This window comes from Xyrauchen texanus, chromosome 3, assembly GCF_025860055.1.
Source record: "Xyrauchen texanus isolate HMW12.3.18 chromosome 3, RBS_HiC_50CHRs, whole genome shotgun sequence".
Lineage (NCBI taxonomy): Eukaryota > Metazoa > Chordata > Actinopteri > Cypriniformes > Catostomidae > Xyrauchen > Xyrauchen texanus.
In genome coordinates, this window is record NC_068278.1 from 29,724,829 (window position 1) to 29,744,141 (window position 19,313).

Sequence of the window (19,313 nt, forward strand, 5' to 3'; positions counted from 1 at the left end):
GTTTGTGAAATCTTTATTTCAAAGCAGGTTTTGTAGGAAGCTTCTGATTACAGAATTTGTGACTACATGAATATCACACATTTACATTCAGTACACTCAAGTTTGCCCTTTGAATAACAGGAATAGTTGAGAATATAGAAAATGTCTTTGATGTGGTCACTCTTGTCTTTGTTGATCAGAAGTTTCCTTTACAGCTCTTTTGCTGAAGAAAAGACACAAAAGAAGAAGAAAGTTAGAAAAGGAGGTCAAATTTTTCGATCACATTTAAAGTACTGTAGCCCACTGTTGATTAGATTGTCAAGATTGACTTCTCACATATTGATTTTTAGAATTTTTTTAGGGACAAACTGGATATCTTACCTCTTCATCACTTTAGAGACGATATTGTTGATCCATTTTGCTTCGGGGTCAACACAAACGGTTTTGTTGTCCTTTTTGGTGATTCTGAGGAATTTAGAGAAAAGTCTATGAATTGATGAATATGCTGTATGCAATAACTTGCAATTGTTGCAACAAGCCACTAAGGATAACTAAACTTAACCTACTTTTGATGCTCTTTAAGTGATATTTATTTGTCTGAGCTCATCTTTGGTTGCGTGTGCTAATATGCATACAATCAAATTAATTTTTGAGAGCTCTGAGGTTATTCATAACAAAGGAAACGTGCAACCTTGTACATTTCCACCATGTCTGTGATTGAAGTGTGTGTGAGCAAACAGCATAACTTACAGGATCTCTGTTTTGCGGCAGTGTGCTCCTGGAGGCAGGATCTCAATCCTCTTGAAAAACCGAGATGGAATGATGTGATCAGTGGTGATCAGACAGTGACACTTGTTAAAGCCTTCCATTGAGACGGCTGAAAGAAGTTTTGTGTAGTAAGTTTTCAACAAAAAATGTAATACAAATGAAAATGAGATTAAATGATTAAATATGAGAATTGATAATAATATTAAGTACAATATTAAGATAATAATGTTGGGCAAAAGTCTCTTACCAAGCAGAGTTGAGAAGCAGCAGACTGCAACAGCTGCCAGCAGTAAATATGTGCGCAGTGACATGTTGAGGATGAGATCAGAGATGCAGTGGAGCAGGTCTAGGATGAGAGGCATCCTCTGCCCAGTTTATATTGATGTTCAGAAGAGGAAGTAATAGTTCCCTTAATGACAAGTGGGTGAAAAACAAATATGCATATGAGTTTGAATTTACCAGTCGAAGGAAAATCATTTCTAGCTTTAAGCAAAGATGGAAAGACAGTCATTCCATTTAATATCACATTATAGCATTACATATGATTTATTTCATTTATACATCCCATATTATTTTTTTTGAGACTTTATATATCAAGGCAATGTAATTCTCAATCCCATTAATGTATTTGGGTAATACTTTTGTAATAATTAATGCATGATTAGTCATGAGAGTTTGAACACATCAGTATTAAAAGTTTAAAAGTGACATTGGGAGAAATTATTTCCGTCTTTCATCTTTTCAAACATACTGTTTGTTGTAAGATTAAATAAATTTAATAAAATGTCAATAACCAGAAAGGATAGAAATGCATTCAGTAGTTTTTCAATTGGATAAAACACATACATGCATGCATGCATCATCCTCCCCATCCCACACACAAACACATACATAAATACATTCACTGTTTCACAGTTGGTTTACATTCTCTTGAGGGTTTGAATTGTAGAACTTTCAGTTTCCTGTTTTTAGTTTTTGGGACTGAAATGTGAAGTTTCTTCATCATCATGGCACCACAGTGGCTTCACTGATTTAAAGTCTGTTTTAGATATATACCTTCCTCTCCAGATATGCTGTACACAAAATATTATGTAAATTGACATTTGTTTTGTGATGTCTAATGAAAGACTGATTTAATCACGTCCCTAAAAAATGTGCTCCATTTGGTACAATCTAAGTTGTCTGGTTTTATTCAAGTCAAAAATATTAGTAAAAGTTTTTGTGACTTGAGCTCATGCCATAGACTCATATTTCTAAGCTATGTTCAACAGGGGAGTTTTAGTGAATTTTATGAATTGTCAACATATGAATTTCTTTTGCTGAAATTTGTTTACCAAAATAGTTTGATGGTAAACATTATTGCCATGTCGTACAGACAGAAATAGCTAAATAAAGGAACAGAAAATGCTGGCCTGTGTAGAGCTGAAGATTTTTATATTTTAAGACAGCACAGCTCTGAGCACAATAGCTCTCTTTCCGTAAATGAAGTATCTCATTCCATATATAATGATTTGAGGAATTTACAAACAATAAAGAAATGAACATTTGTGGCACTGTCAGCCACTGATGATGATGGTGCAACCATTGTAATAGTTTTCAAATATATTTTCCTTAGTAGTGCTTGTCTTCATTTAAGATTAAGACTGGAATATCAGTTATTGTTTTGTTGAATCATTGGCTGGCATAATAAAAATCAAGGCATTTTTGGAGCATAATGTTGAACCAAGCGAATTCTCAGGGCCAGCAAATCTTCTCTGGCATAACATGCCAAATAAATAAATAAATATTTTCATCCTTTCATTCTCAATCACCTTTTTGTGTCATAAAATGTATTTGTAATCGCTTTCCACTCTTAATTAATCTACAAACAAATAGAGAAAAATGAAAAGAATTTAGAAAAAAAAGAGTCAAAATGTTCTTCTTGATGCTTACAAGTGAAACGTGACAACTGTTTCACAAATTGCATGCCTGAAATAGTGTGAGTTTGAGCTCCACACCCTCAGGCCTTCAGAATTTCCACAGAATCCCTCAACAGTTGAAATGAATGAGCTACTAAAGTCAGCTTGTTAGATTCATCAGCCAATCAGATTGATTTATTAGTTTTTAGTGGGTGTGGTGTTTAGGATATGTCCTGGTCAAGGCCTTCTAGCTGGCCTTGAGTGACACAATCATGCTTTACGTAAATGTAAGTATTTTGGAAGCGAAGAGTGCGAGATCCTGCTGATGAGTCGGCTGTCATCACTGCTGGTATTGCTGTTGAGAAAGAGATCCTTATGGATTTAAAAACACGAGATGTTCTGCATGAACATGCGATTGCTTAATTTATTAATCAGGAAAGGAGAACTGATTTTCACTTCAAGCAAATTGGTAAGTTATTTTATCATCGTTCTAGCAACATCAGTAGTGTAAATTAGGCTGCTTGAGCATTTAGTGTCGGACCAAGTTTTGAAAAGTAGTGCTGCATTACATTCAACTCGGAAAGGACCTTCCTACTAGGAAAAGTGCAATGGAATGCATCTTTAAGTCAGAATTACAACTTTTAGGCTCGTGCAAAAATTCTCATCTCCGATTTTGCCGAGATGCAGGGGCATGATATCACACAAACATGTCGACACTCAGGGCGATATACAAAGTAAGTGATAAACATTCACTTTATTAATTATATCTATAAATGAGTTTGTTTCCACATTACATGATATTAAAGCTTGTTTAACAAATGCCTGCAGAAACACATGTATAAAACTTTATAATCTCTTTTGATAATCGTACACTTGAAGCACAAATGCTAGTTTAACAGTGGGTTGCTAGGAGACATCTCTAGTGAGAGTCAAACCCCTGCTAATCTAATGGGAGCATTGCTGTTCCCCTTCTGTCACTCACTCGATGTTGTGTCGATGTAGTGATATTAGGAGTTGCTCTTGGAAGCCCCAAAACACCTCAGATCTTTGAGAAAAGGCCAATGAAAATTGGTGATTGGAATTTGCATGCCACTCCCCTGGACATAGGGGTATAAAATGGAGCTGGAATGCATGACTCATTCAGATTTTTCTTCGGAGCCGAGCAGTTGTGTGTCAGCAGGCTGAATCCCACTGCTGTTCCAATTCACCTCTACAGTAGCGTTTGCTGTTGGATATATGGCGCATTCCAGCTGCTTTCTCTCCATCTACACGCCTAGTGTAGAGTACGCCCCTGGGTGCTTCGACAGTGCCAAAAGTGTGTATTTCTGATCTAAAGAGTATATTTCCTCTATTAGAGCAAACACATTGACGTGAACATCTTTTTAAAGACTCATAATCACGCTGAGGAAGCGTTCATGGATGGTTCATGTTCTCACTGCTAGAACATGACAATGGCAACATTGCGGTTGCGGCTTTCCTTCTTTCAGGGGAAAGTCACTTCAGCTGTCCCCTCCGCCTGTCCTTCTACCAACGGGTATGAGGCCGGCCCAGTTGATGCTGAAGGCGATTCGGGGGCTTCAATGGGTACGGTTCTGATGGGTAATCCCCCACAAACTGCTCATTCCCAGGCATGCTTGTTTGCTCGCGTCCAGTTCTGGGATGAGAAAGGCAGCTTGCCTCAGTGCCAGTCTATAGTATCTTCTGAGCTCGCGGGTTGGATGAGATGTTGATCGCTGCATTCGAGAGTGCCTTGGTGATCACTTGGTGACCGCTCTCACCCTGATGCATCCGTGTGTTTTGCAGCAGCTGCTGCAGAAGATAAAAATAATTACAATAATTGATATTTGCTTGAGCGACAGCCGCGTTGGTCTGCAATCAGTCTGAAATATTTAAATACCAGCCAAAGAAAATGTCATTGAGCTCTTCTTTAACTGCAGAAACATGGAGAATAATAATTTTGAGTAATACATTTAACAGAATTGTTCATCAAAAGTGTCAGAGATATAGGCAAAAAAAGACGTGTGTAAGTTACCCAGTGGTTTACATTAAAAATAAAATAAACCTTTAAAATAAAAACGTCAGAACCAACTAAATTAATCTCAAAACATGAAGTTCCACTTCATACACAACCTCTGTCATCGAATAATTTTATAGTCTATAATTACACTATAAACAAAACATTTCAATGCCCAAAATATCCTAATATTTTATTGTGCATGGTTGAATGTTGTGAATGGTGGACAAATGCTGTAAAAGAATGAATTTTAAGCAGATTGTTAATGTTTTGAAAATAGTCAATCAATAATAAATAGGGCTGTTTATCTGTTTACAGTTGCTGTCTGCTTTAGCAATAACGTTGATGTTATACAGTAGTCTCTGTAGTAACATTCAAGCATATTGGTTGACTGTTGAGTGTGCCTGCTACATCTATTACTTAAGGGTCTAATACAGCTGTATGCAGACAGAGATGTGTTCATTCATTTCAGTTTTGTTATTTATTCATTCATTGCATCACAAATGTCATGGACTCAGCTGGACTCAGAAAAAAAATCCCAAGTCTGAAAGGCTCGAGTCTGAATCAAGTCAAAGTAAAAATGCTTCCGACTCGAATCCGAGTACAAGCTCGAGTAGCCTACCCCAACTCTCTCTCTCTCTCTCTCTCTCTCTCTCTCTCTCTCTCTCTCTCTCTCTCTCTCTCTCTCTCTCTCTCTCTCTCTCTCTCTCTCTCTCTCTCTCTATATATGTATGTATATATATGGCATTTAGGTGTACAGTTTATATATATTTTTTTTAAATAAAAACAAACACTTTCCCTGAAGCTGATGTAGTTACTATCACAGAAAGCATTTTCGAGAACAATTGTTTCTTCTTTTTCTAAAAAGAAAAAGTTTGTATGTGTTTATCATGAAATGAGAAGTGTCAGGCAAGCACATTTCTACCAGGGCAGCATAGTGACAGTTTGAAGATCAGAAATGTTATTCATTTTTACACAATGACCTGAGAATACCACAGGTCAATATTTGAAAACTTTAATTTATAAAAAACTATTATTTAATATTTTTTTTCTTGACTGTGGACTAACTTGTATTAGTAAGTGCAAGGCTGTTCTAACCTTTTCCAAAAAAAATAAATAAAAAATATTACCATCATAACTCAATACATCACACAATGTAAAAAATCCACTTTTAAGGTTGATTAAGGCCTTGATCCAATTTTATTTCTCATGTGATAAATGCTTTAACAGATACAACATGTTTTGAAGATGTTTCATTTTTCAAGATTTCAAGTAGTCAAAAGTGCCCCTAATTGAAGAGTTGAAAGCTGATTTATTCTAGGTTGCCAATATCTGTCAATGCCAATAAAGGATTTCTGTTTGTTTTATCAAAAGGCTCTTTTTGCTTTCAACACAAGTGCATACATTTATTTACTAAAAAATAATGTAATTTAATTGAGAATGTTTTTACAAGCAGTTTTATTTCTTTCATTCAAATTACATCAGTTTCATTCAGCCAACATAATTTTGTTGGATTAGGTCAAATCAATGTACTGTAGTAGTTTTAAAATAATTTTATTAGGTTCTTAAAACATAATTTACTACTATTTAATCTAATACATTTTCTTATGTTAGTCCAACATCATTTATTTTATTAATCATGACCATGTGAGCAAATGTAAGGACAGTGAAACTTTTGCATTGTCAATTGGATAGCAAATGCTTATAGAGCTAAGCAGCACTCGAATCAAAATCACTTGGAATTGGAAGTCCCTCAACTTTAGCACAAGCGTCAATCTTCACCACAATAGTAACCCCCAAAACTCTCCAGTCTAACATATACACTCTTCATTAAAGATTAACAAATCTCCTCCTATTCTCATCTTGCTCAAACATTTATAAAAACATTTAATTATAACATTTGTTCTCCCCATCCAGTCCCAATCATAGCATTCTGGGAAATGGAAATATGCTGCTCAGTTTCATCAATGCTACAAAAATGGATTAAGTTAACTTCAATTTTATAAATTTAATTGAAAATAACGTAATCAAATCTTCTGGGATTGTGTTGCTTTAGTTCATTTTAATTAAGTAAACTGAACAACCAGCAAAAATCCTATTATGTTAAAGTTTCTCTGAAATAGTATCCATAATATCCGAAGAAGCAAGTATGGTTTTAATGTCATTGTAAAGCATTCAATGGAAAGGAGGAGGCGAGAACCGGCTTTACAATATAAATAATGGTTTAATATAAAACTTAAACAAAAGACAAACACACATGACGGACATGTCCGTAAATGATCTCTCTCTCCCGCAGTTATCCCTCTTGGAGGCTTAATTTGCCTGTTAAGGGACCGGGTGTGTATGATCACGACCCGGCCCCGCCCTCCGCCCTGCCACAGTCATGTTCATTAGAAATCTAATGTAACCCCGGCATGACGTACACCCCCTCTTTCCCTGGGGAGGGGCGTGCCCTGTCTGCTGGCAGGTCATCCCAGTCTACCTGGACGAGGGAGGGGACAAGGGGAGGGAAACAGAAATAATTAAATAGGGGGGGGTACTTCCTGTAACAGGGTAGTACCCCCCAAAAAACACTGTAAAATTTAAATGAGATGGAAAAGGCCAACGCGGAGCGGCAGTGAGAGAGAGAGAGGAGAGAGAGATAAAAAAAAGCATGTACTCGCCAGTTCTCCGATACTCCGTAGCTTGTTCATCGGCCACTCCTCCACCCTCTAACGGACGACGGCCGCGCCTCTCCGGGAGGATCGGAGGCAGACCTCCAGCCCCTGGCAGACGGAATGCCCCGCCGCGTTCTTGGGAAACAGAAGGGGTCTCCCCCGCCCCTGCAGCGGTTCTCCCACTCCAGGCAGTCGGCAGCGAGCCCCTCCCCGCTTGCGCTCAGCAGTCTCAGACCCAGGCGCGTTTCAGCGGCTGGTAGGGAACTCCTCCGCCCCTGGCAGCGGCCCTGACCGTTCCAGGCGGTCGGTTAGAAGCCCCTTCTCCCCTCGCTGTCAGCGGCCGTCGTCCTCTTCCAGGTGGCCGGGCTCCTCGTCCCCCAGCAGATGGCCACGGCTGCTCCATTGGGGTGGACGGTAGTGGCGAGAACTCTACTACAGCGTGTCCCTCCTCCTTCCCGGATTTCGGCAACAGTGTAAAGCATTCAATGGAAAGGAGGAGGCGAGAACCGGCTTTACAATATAAATAATGGTTTAATATAAAACTTAAACAAAAGACAAACACACATGACGGACATGTCCTTAAACGATCTCTCTCTCATCGCACCACCGTCCGTCATCAGCCTTTATCCCTCTCGGAGGCTTAATTTACCTGATAAGGGACCGGGTGTGTATGATCACGACCCAGCCCCGCCCTCCGTCCTGCCACAGTCATGTTCATTAGAAATCTAATGTATGTTGTCTGTCTACACTGGACGTTTGAGGCATTAGTTCCACTTTCTGATCATGAAATAGATGCTGCTTTATGGACTCATGCTGATATTTAGCAGGTGTTGGTGCACTCTGTGGATTGTAACCACACAAAGCTCCACTCATTTCTATTGTATACGTAAAGATGCTGTTATATGACTCACACATTCACAGATTACTCAGCAGGACTCTAATAAATGAAATGTCTCAATGCATGATTACTCTTATGTGATTAGCTTTCCCATAGTCTATTTTCCCTCTCCCCCATTATTGATGTCACAGCTCTAAACCTAGATTTTCTCTCCAGTGTAACATATACAATTTATATATATGTTACACTGGAGAGAAGTGCCTGTTCACATGAGAAAAGGAATGACAGAAATATGGTACAGTATGTTTTTATTTCAACAGTTTCTAGCTTGTAGAAATACAGAACAAAATATTCATGTTTATCGTGTTCTTGTTTCAAAAAGAAAATCAACCTTATGTCTGTCATTTTCTTTTTCCCACCATGCACAAACAACACATCTTCCCATTTCCCTTCTCCTGTATTCACAGGTAACAGTAATCTGTCAGCCGGGTCTCCTGAGTCGGGGCCGGCAATATTTGTGTGAATGACACTGAGCACTGTCTCTATATGTTTATTGGCCATTGCTCCTGGAAGGGCCACTATTGATGAACTTCAGAGCCCGGAGTTTCACATAAAGCTTGGAGGGCACTCTAGTGTTGAATACTGAGCTGTAGTGTACAAACAGCATTCTCACATTTGTGTTCCTTTTTTCCAGGTGGGAGAGAGCAGTGTGTATTGTAGATGCAATGGCATCAGTGGAGCAGTTGTTGCAGTAAGCAAACTGCAGTGAGTCCAGTGAGGCAGGCAGCACAGATCAGATGTAATCTCTGATAAGTCTTTCAAAGTTTTTGCTGATGATGGGGGTCAGAGCAACAGGATGACAGTCATTTAAGCAAGTGGTTTTGGATTGCTTTGGTACAGGCACAATGGTGGATGTTTTAAAGCATGTGGGGACCAAAGACAAGGAGAGGGATAGATTGAAAATGTCCATAAAAACACCAGTCAGGTGGATTCACTTGTTGGAAGGATCGGGTTACATCCGCTACAGAGACGGAGAGTGGACTAACCTCTGTAGCTTCGGCAGTGTGAGCGCACTCGGCGGTGTTATTTCCCTCAAAATGAGCATAAAAAGTATTAAGCTCATCCGGGAGAGAGGCAGTGTTCATGGTGGAGTTTTTATTCCCTTTGAAGTCTGTGATGATATTAATTCCCTGACACACTAGAGTCTGTCTTGAACTGTGCTTCCTGTTTCAGTTTCTGCCTGTAAGCGGGCAGAAGCAGAACAGAAGAGTGATCCGATTTGCCAAATGGTGGGTGGGGGAGGGATTTATAGCCATCCCGAAAAGGATGCATTGGTCCAAAACCTGGTCCCCTCGTGTGTTGAAGCTGATGTGTTGGTAGTATTTCGGTGCTATTGACTTGAGGTTGGCTTCACACAGCCTCAGGGTGTCGGCTTGTGGTGGGATGTAAACAGCTGTGATACATTCCACTAGTAACCTACATTGTGAGCCTACATTGTGAGATATAGTCCCATATAGAGCACTGGTAATCCAGATTTTTAATCTTGAAAAGTTTGTATCTGGATCACGGTGATCCAATTTGTGGGGTGAACTGAAGAGGAGAGTCCACCAACATGGAAATCTGTATTTGAAGTATCTGTAGAGATTTTGTTTTGAGGAATGGTCTCAACCTCATTAGACATTATAAGAGAAGACTCAGAGCTGTTATCTTGGCAAAGGCAAATTGGTGATCCAATCCAATGTTGCTTCAAAAAAACAGCACAAAAGTAAGATGGATTACCTGATCCTGGATAGCAAAACATGGGATTTCCAAATCCGGATCAATATATCACCACAAGTTGTTTGGAAGTGTTTCAAGAAAAAAAGCCTCTGCTCTCATCCAACAACAAACTCAAGAGTTTTCAGTTTGCCAGACACTACTGGAACATCAAATGCAACTGGGTTCTATGGTCAGATGAAATAAAACAAAACAAAAAAAGAGCTTTTTGGCAGCAAGTGGCAGAGATGGGTTTGGCTCACACAGAGATGAAGACGTACCCAGTGCCCACAGTTAAATGATGTGTTGGATCTTTAATGTTGTGGGGCTGTTTTTCTGCCAGAGGTCCTGGACATCTTGTTCGGATATGTGGCATCATGGGCTCTATCAAATAACAAAAGATAAAAAATCAAAACCTGGCTGCCTCTGTTTGAAAGCTTACAATGGGCCCTGGTTGGATCTTCCAGAAGGACAATGATCCAAAATAAAATCAACACGAAAATGGTTCACTGACCACAATATCAAGTTTCTGCCATGGCCATCCCAGTCCCCAGAACACCATAGAAAATTGTGGGGTGAACGGAAGAGGAGAGTCCACCAACATGGACCTCTGAATTTGAAGGATCTGGAGTGATTCTGTTTGGAGGAATGGTCTCAGATCCCTTGCCAGGTGTTGTCCAACCTCATTATAAGAGTTATCTTGGCAAAAGGAGGTTTAAAAAATTATTGAATAAAAGGGTGCCTGTAATTCTATCTGATGTTTTTCTGAGAAAAATATTTATTTAAAAATGTGATAGTTCCCCTGTTTCAGATGTGTTAATTCAATTAAATGTTTTACTTTTTTGAATGAAAGATCACAAGGATAAACAATGCAGATTTCTTTCACAGCCTTCTTTGCACATATTTACCAAGGGTGCCAGTATTTTGGCCACAAATGTACAACTTTTCATTTGAACAATATATTAGTATATGTTGAAATTAACATTAACCTAGATTAACAAATTCTGTAAAAGTATTGTTCATTGTTAGTTTATGTTTTCTAATGTAAATAATGTAAACAAATGGAACATTTAGCTGGAGTCATATTTTCTTTGTTTTCCTATGACTAAGTAGGTAATAGTTCACTCAAAAATAAAAAAAAATCTCTCATAATTTACTCAACCTCATGCCATTCCAGATGTGTTTGACTTTCTTTCTTCTGCAGAACACAAACAAAGGCTTACAACTGAATGGTGTCCAGACCTTTGAAGTTTAAAAAAAATCACATAAAAGCATAAAAGTAATTCATAAGACTGAAGTGGTTTAACATACGTCTTCTGAAGTGATATGATAGGTGTGGGTGAGAAACAGATCAATATTTAAGTCCTTTTTTACTATAAATCTCCACTTGTCCATGGTAAAAAAAAAAAAAAAGGACTGAAAATTGTGTCTGTTTCTCACCCACACACCTCATATCACTTCAGAAGACGTATACTAAACCACTTATGGATTAATTTTATGCTGCTTTTATGTGATTTTTTTTTTAGCTTCAAAGATCTGGCCATCTTTCAGTTGTAAGGATTGACAGAGCTGAGATATTCTTCTAAAACCCTTTGTGTTCTGCAGAAGAAAGTTATATACGGTACATCTATCCCTTTACATGTCTCATCCTGGCCACATATTGCACATACTGTATTCCATTAATGGTTGTAATGTCTATTATATAATTTATTTAAAATGCCACATGTTTTGATATGGTGTTATTTAATACAAAGACATCCATAAATTTGTTCATTAAGTATGGCTTAACTGTTCAAATTCTTTTTGGTGCCACTAAAGTCAACTATGTTGCAAAATGAATACCTAAATGCTAATTCTATTAGTGCCATCTGCTGTTATAATTGGGACAGTACAGTGACCTCCAAAACATCTTTTCATTTTTTACACAAATTGTAAGTTTTTACACAAATTGTCTTAATTATATCTGCAAAACCATATAATGCACAAGCTTCACTCTAAAAAAAGAAAAATGTTCACTCAAATTAAATAAAGCTAGTCATCTTTTTGCTTTGACTCGGTCAAGTTATATAAACAAAATATATCAATTTCTTTCAAGTTTAATTGAGACAACTAAAGAATCCATTGAAACAACTGTTTATTGTCAGATCTCCAGATTTAACAGATTCAATTCTAATATCTTCAACACTGTAACACAATTAAATAAAATATAAGCTATTAACATCACCACACAACTATTAATTAACAGTTATAAATAGTCACAAATCGTAAAAAAAAAAATAACAAAATAAACCTACAACACAAATTAATTATTTATTCATGCTGCAATGCATGCTGGGAGCTGGCAAATCTTAGTTTTTTCAGTCAACTTTGTTAAGTGAGTTGAAGTGGCAAATATTATTATTAATCCAATTTAAGTACAAGATAATAGAATCAAAACTTAACAAGTTAATTTGGAATTAAATTTTAGTTGTGTCAACTCAAAAATCTAGTTGGTGCAACTAAATCTTAGTCAGTTTTTACAGTGCCAAATTATCACCACTCTTACTGACATTATATCAACAAAACAAAGAGAATATATATATATTATCATTATTATTATTATTATTATTATTTACATTTCCTCTTCCAAATCGTAGTTAAATAAATAAGAACATATTTAAAGAAATAGTACAGGGTGTACAACAGTCACCCCTCTTTAAAGACAATGTTATATATTTATTTTTGTATTTATTTTTTGTACCTTTGTTTACAATATGTGCATGCAGTGCAATGCATATATCTTACATATCCTGTACGGGGCATAATCCAGTAGGAAAAGGGTCATTTATTATATTACATAACATAAAACATTCAATACAAGAGATCCACACCAACTGTACAAGTTAAACATAAACACAACATTTGACATCAACAATGATGACACTTGAATTAAAAAAAATTACAAACTATTTGTTTGTGGGTTCTTCATTAATTCCCAAAAACCTCAGAGCAGAGTATTTCAGAGCAAAAACAATTCAGACCTTCTCTGACCCATTCATAAATATAATCCAAATGTAACTGGAATAAAAATCATCTATAATTGTAAAGATTTCATTCCACGTCCCTGTTGTGATTCAGGATTCAGGCAGACTTTCACTGGAGGTTTCTTCAAAGTCACACTGTGAGCAAAATATAGAGCTTTTAGTTTGCACTTATCAAAACTGTAGAACACATATTGGCACGCACGCACACACACACACACACACACACACACACACACACACACGTTAATTTAGCTATCTAAATGGGGACATTCCACAGATTTCTATTACTTAATTTATTCTTCATTATTCATTATTCTTACTTAATTTATAAACACTTTTTCACAAATGAGGATATCACAAATGTTAGATTTTCTACACTGTCAAAAGTGATAACCTCCAATTGTATAAGAAACTATTTCTACCTGATCTAACCCATAAAATTAGGTTTTTGCTGTAAACTAACCTATTCAGGTTGATTTTGTGATTTTAAATAATATTTTTGAATTACTGTAATAAAAGCAGTTAATTTAGATGTTACCAGATTTTTTTTCTTCAACTACTTCTTCAACTGTACTTCTACAACTTTGTCCCCAAAGTATACACACACTTATACATATGTACACACACACCCACGCACACATTCTGAATTAAAATCAGATTACACAATCTCAGCGGTGTCACAGAATGCACTTGGTTTATGCACTTTCCACTCCTTGATGTTTCCAGGCCTCAGCTTTTCATATAATTTGGAACACAGGCATCGCTTGGTGATGAGCATGTGTTTCTCTACAAGCAGAGATTAACACAAACTTTGAATAAATCTGGATGGTACCCCATTTGGATGTTATTACTGAAGAGTAAAATATCTAACTTATTGTGATTGTTTGTCATGTTTGTCTAATATTTCACTATTATGACAAAAGATCAAATAATTGACAAGTCTACATGGAATGTGTTCATAATGCTATAGCAGATATCAAGTCAAGTGGTTTTTATTGCCTGTTATGTCTGATATTTCAGATAAGTCTGAATCACAAAATTACCCTACAAGAATGAAGACAATAGTCTATGCTAAGGTTTAAGGTAACTATTATAATTAACACTTCATTTCAGACTGATTATAACATTTTGAGACAGGATTAACTTTTGGATGTTAGATCGAAGCAAGGATAAACATACAACAGGCTATACAGATGTAGGCCTGGTCTAAAATATATTATTGGTTAACAGAACAGTATGTGTAAAAAGAATAACTTACCCTCAGAGAAAGCTATGCAGACCAGAAAGACCAAGGACAGGAATAAGATGTACCGGCTCATGTTTGACCTCAAGATGTTGATTATAATGGATTTTAATCTGAAAGTGTCTTTGCTTATATGGACTACCATGGGAAATCCTTTTTATTTCCATTCTCAAAGAAATGACATCATCCTCAGCAGAAATTATGCTGCCAGTCATACCAGCCATAAATGGAAGAACTAAAGAACTAACGTTTTTTTTATGTTCACAGGGTTGAGATATGGATCTTTTTACAAAATGAAGCATTTCTATGTATTTTCTGGAAAACAAGACACTTTTAATATCTTAACATAGATTGATTGATGATTGTTTTGCTTGTTAGTTGTATTTGTAAATCTGTATTGCTTTCAGAAAGGGTGAATACAAGTGAAGTGGGAGTGGGGCCCTTTTTGCCATTCATCTCAATGAGCATGTGCAAAGAACATATCAGACGTCACTTTTTATGCCACTATTCCATCTGGTATTACGATGTGTCTCGGGTGATCCGATCATATGTGGTCAGGTGAGACACATGGCTGTTCACACCTGGTCACTTAAATGCATCTCCTGTGACCACTTGTGTTTGGATTTGGAGGGGAGGGTCTCTGTTTCATGACGACATGCATCAATCATTATGCATGATAATAAAGTGCAACAAAGTCAGAAAAACATATAAAGTGCAGAAAAAACAGCACAATGTTTCTCCCAGATACGGTTGAAATTTAATCTAAGCACAAACACAACATGTCAAGCAGAATTAGCGGTTATTTTAGTGGATTGCCTGTATTAAAGGTGTTTGTGCTTGCCATCTGTGTTGATATCAGACACACTGAAGAAGATCCGTGAAGCTCTAGTGATTGTGTATATTTCTGCTTTTTAACATTTCCAGATCGGACGATTATTACTTTTTAAAGCTGCTCATAATTGGCAAAGTTTAAACTCTTGTTTTAGAACAGCAGTTGATTGACAGGTGATGGGTGGCACTTCAATGTTGCCGGCCTATTAACAGGACTGATTAGCATTTACGCCGGGTTCACACATCCTCTGTGAGCATCACGTTTTCGTTTCAGTGCCTATATTGAAACAGATGAGAGATGACACTCTTTACTGTACTTTCCAACTGGTATGCCACGCTCGTGAGGTGCATTTTGGGAATGACAACGGTGCCGAGAAAGCGTTGAGGGAGTCGAAAAAGTTCAAATTCCTCTGTTTTATGCAAATGAGAGTGTGATTGTGTTGTATTAGGCTATGTGCTAAGGTTCTAACCACGCCCTTCAGAGCACAGGTGGTTCACCTTCAAGCCATTTTCCCTACTCATTTAATTAGAATGAGGAATAATCCTTGCATTTTGTTATCCCATGTGCAAGCTCTACACACATATGTTGAGCACACCCACCCGATTTACCCAATTGGTGTTAAAGCACACTCAACTAGAGGCATGGTATTTCATGAGCATGGACGAACGATGTGTCCTTACAAGATTTTGCAGTAGGACGGTCTTCTCAAAATACATTTGCAAGGTTTTACCTCCTAGATGTAACATCTCTCTCACGACAAGTCCTCTCGGTTTAGTGCTCTTGCTTTTTTATTGGCCAAACATATATTTATGCCCCTCTCTTTTTAAGTATGGGCTTTTCCATTTTACACCACAGCCTACATTCAGACCGTAGTGTTCCCAAAGTCACAAGCACTTCATTATAAATAAAACTTCCTTCCCGACTGGGTTCTTAAAGGGGTTAGTTCATACTATATGATTATAGTTCATATATTCATTCTGAATATTCCCCTCCTGGCCCACCATGATGGTCATTCGCTTGCGGCATATTCATGACAGTTGCTGTCCCGCGTGTGACTGCAGCGTCATATTTTCCTCTCTGGGAAGGTTATTTTGTGTAGTGCGGCGTGATGGGACTCTGTTCCCCATAGCATCAGCTTAGTTATGCAATGTCAAGTGTACGGAGATGTATGGGAACGTCTCGGTTACGTATGTAACCTCGGTTCGCTGAGATGAGGGGAACGAGCATTGCATAAGCTGGCCACACTACAAGGTTCCCCTCGTCTTAGGGGACCAAGGTTACGTTAGTGACCGAGACAGTTTTTGTTTACCTTTAGTGTTTTTATATTTGGGCCAAAATATTGTGCCAGAAATAAACAAAGTGGTGTTAATGAATTTTACTTTTGGCAAGGCAAAGATGGCAATTTGGTTAATGAGAAAAAAATAAGATTCTTTATTTAGAAGGGCTAGACCCAATAGACATTTTTAAAGGGTTTATGGTGGATCATCTAATGCTGGAGTATGCATATTATGAATTAGTAAATTAGATAGATTATTTTTTCTTAATGTGGGGAACAGAAGGTTTGTTTATAAACCTGTTAATTTGACATGAAATGGTGATAAACCGCATCTCTGCAAGCAAGCGACACAATAAAACAATCACTCCTGTTTATACAGTGTAAGGGCGCAACATTGGAGCAATCTGGTTTTGTCACACCATGGTGTGCCCTTATAAAACAGCACCTTTGACAAGAAAGGCAACAGCAAACTTTTTGTGTGTAAGAACTACTTAAAAGTAAAGAGAAACGCTTAAAACACAATTCATCACACTGCTAAACACCTGTTACATCCCTCATCTCCATCATCTGACGTCATTGGCGGATCTAGAAAATATTTTATGGGGTGCCAGGGGGTGGCATGAAGACTATGATGGGTGACAACACCAAAGCAAACTCCCATGCATAGTTTTATGGATTAAGATTATTTAAGTCATTATCAAATTACAAATGTCCATGAATTTGTAAAACAATTGCATTTCCACAGAGAACCCCATAGTAACCATTTTGCTACTGATTTGCAAACATAAATTTGTTTACATTAAAGCCTTTTTTGTTGCATTTTTTACATTACAATAAAAACAGAAATAACAAAATATCTATCTCCACAGCACCAAGATGATGTGTATTAAAAACATCAACAAATTCTGAATGTTCCTTAGTTTGACATATAGAATTGGCAATCTAAAGTCAGTGAATACATCACACTTATGAATCATCAATGGGGTAGCATTTGAGAAAGGCACAATGACAGGGTGAAAAGAGAAACAAATTACGGTGCTTAATAATGACAGGTTATCTAGAGCAAGGTTGTAAGAGACTCATTTAAATTATAGGCCAGATTGGATGTATTCCTGTATTAAGGATAGTGTAAAAATGAGTGGCTCGCTGTACGGGCGAAGGGCTCGAGGCTCGAAACTTGACCCGACCTTGAATACCCCCTGGACTGGATTAGTATTGATGGAATCGATATGAGGAGATGGGGAGGTATTGAGATGCCGGAAACTCTCAGAGCTACGTAGCACTTGAATGCATTATGTCTTGCTGGGAAATGTGACTAAAGAGAAGGGCCATAATGTAGGGTGTAAATCTTTCCATTTGAATAAAACGGTAAGAATTGAGAAAAGTATCCCCCTGTGAGATTTAGGATTGTGTCTCATGCAGTAAAATAGTTTTGGGATAATTTAGAACACAGAGAAAAATCAGAGACTCCAGCCACCCGAGCCACGGGCTGCTCTCACTGCTACCATCAGGCAGGCTGTATGACCAGCCGATTTCATAACAGCTTCTTCCCCCAAGAAATCAGACTTTTGAACTCTTGATCTCTCACGATCAATATACATCAGCACTGCAATTTATTAGCCTCAGACTGGAATTTCATAAGTTATATTCTCTCTTAACAACACACTGGCAGCTGACTATCAACCGACATCCTGAATGTCAATACAGCACAATACAACCTACTGTATATTTTATATATACTACTTTTAAATGTATATATATATATATATATATATATATATATATATATATATATATATATATATATATATACTATCATATTTGAATTGTGTATGTGTGTTCTATATTGTGTGTATTTTACATTGTATATTATTATTTGTATTTTGTGTTGTGTGTAATTATGTGTATATTAGATATGTAAATTGTGTTGTGTAAATCTGATGTTTATTGTAAATTGGTATATGTCCCACTGTCATGACTGCTTTGTTGCTCGGAACTGCACCCAAGACTTTCACCTACTGTTGCACTTGTGTATATTTTTGAGTGACAATAAAGGGATTTGATTTGATATTTTTTATTTTATTTTGATTTGATTTTGGAGATTGCTGGATGAAGTGGATGTCTACAATAAGTTGAAACAAAAGGCCCATTTTTGAGAGATAACTTTGAGAATCTTTAACTAGTGTTTTGTCACGTGAACAAGTATTTTAGAAATGCTTTGAAGCAAATAGTTACATGCTGAAGAAGACATAAATGCTTCTCTCAAAATCACCAGAACTGAACACTTTGTCCCAGGGGTGCATGCCTCTGGATCCCCCTAGACAATAAGGGTACACTTCTTTACTTGGTCAGGTTTCTCTGTGTACCCAGAGATAAAATCCTGCAGGTGGCCCTGATAACATGTATGTGCAAAGTGAGACATTTAAATTACAGGCAGTACATTTATGCAAATACTAGAATGCAGTGACAATGTGCTTATGTCATTGAACACAAAATAAAAAAAACAAAACAAAAACATGCTTTTATAGCAGGTAGCCCACTTATATAACCGTTATAGGCCTTGGTGAGAATATTTGGCAATACCACTTTGACACATGTGACGGCACCCCAAAGAACATATAAAGCATATGAAAAATGACCAGATTTTATACTGAGATTGGTAAGGGATTCTGATGGTATAGTTGCCTTTTTAAGACAAAATGCAATAAGACTATACCAAACCCAAACCCACTTCAAATCCTGTTCACATGCACTCTTATGTACAGTATTGAACTCTGCTCTGGTCTTCAGTATTCAAGTGGTTGGCTACTATTTCATGTAAGCTGTAGGAAAGACCAAGGCTAGTTGTCACACAGGTAAGTTGTCACAAGCGCAAATGCGTTTTCTCTATGTTTTGAATGTTGTTTTTAAACACCTAGATTTATGTGTTATGGATTCTACCCTATATCATAATTTGTTTTGTTATAGTTCTTGGGTAAACAAGCGATCAAATAATCAATTCAAACTGCTACATATCAAGGCAAAGTTTAA

The 19,313-nt window shown here is 37.2% G+C and overlaps 2 protein-coding genes across 2 annotated transcripts; both read right to left on the bottom strand.

The window, feature by feature from the left end:
* Nucleotides 1–156: 156 nt before the first annotated feature.
* Nucleotides 157–1,109, bottom strand: LOC127624527 (C-X-C motif chemokine 3-like). Its single transcript, XM_052099310.1, has 4 exons — nucleotides 995–1,109; nucleotides 730–856; nucleotides 361–444; nucleotides 157–202 (listed from the first exon to the last, which is right to left on the bottom strand). Exons 1-4 carry the CDS (start codon nucleotides 1,107–1,109, stop codon nucleotides 157–159), a joined length of 372 nt encoding a protein of 123 aa, XP_051955270.1.
* An 11,873-nt stretch (nucleotides 1,110–12,982) lies between these two features.
* LOC127624538 (C-X-C motif chemokine 10-like) lies at nucleotides 12,983–14,251 on the bottom strand. The gene is made up of 3 exons (XM_052099317.1): nucleotides 14,191–14,251; nucleotides 13,595–13,718; nucleotides 12,983–13,067 (listed from the first exon to the last, which is right to left on the bottom strand). Exons 1-3 carry the CDS (start codon nucleotides 14,249–14,251, stop codon nucleotides 12,983–12,985), a joined length of 270 nt encoding a protein of 89 aa, XP_051955277.1.
* Between the last annotated feature and the right edge of the window lie 5,062 nt (nucleotides 14,252–19,313).

Coding starts and splice junctions, on each gene's coding strand:
- LOC127624527 (XM_052099310.1), bottom strand. CDS start 1,109: ATGCCTCTCATCCTAGACCTGCTCCACTGCATCTCTGATCTCATCCTC. Junction 445..729: donor TGCCGCAAAACAGAGATCCT/GTAAGTTATGCT, acceptor TAAATTCCTCAG/AATCACCAAAAAGGACAACA. Junction 203..360: donor GTCTCTAAAGTGATGAAGAG/GTAAGATATCCA, acceptor TCTTTTCTTCAG/CAAAAGAGCTGTAAAGGAAA.
- LOC127624538 (XM_052099317.1), bottom strand. CDS start 14,251: ATGAGCCGGTACATCTTATTCCTGTCCTTGGTCTTTCTGGTCTGCATA. Junction 13,719..14,190: donor CTGCATAGCTTTCTCTGAGG/GTAAGTTATTCT, acceptor CTCTGCTTGTAG/AGAAACACATGCTCATCACC. Junction 13,068..13,594: donor TGTGACACCGCTGAGATTGT/GTAATCTGATTT, acceptor TTTTGCTCACAG/TGTGACTTTGAAGAAACCTC.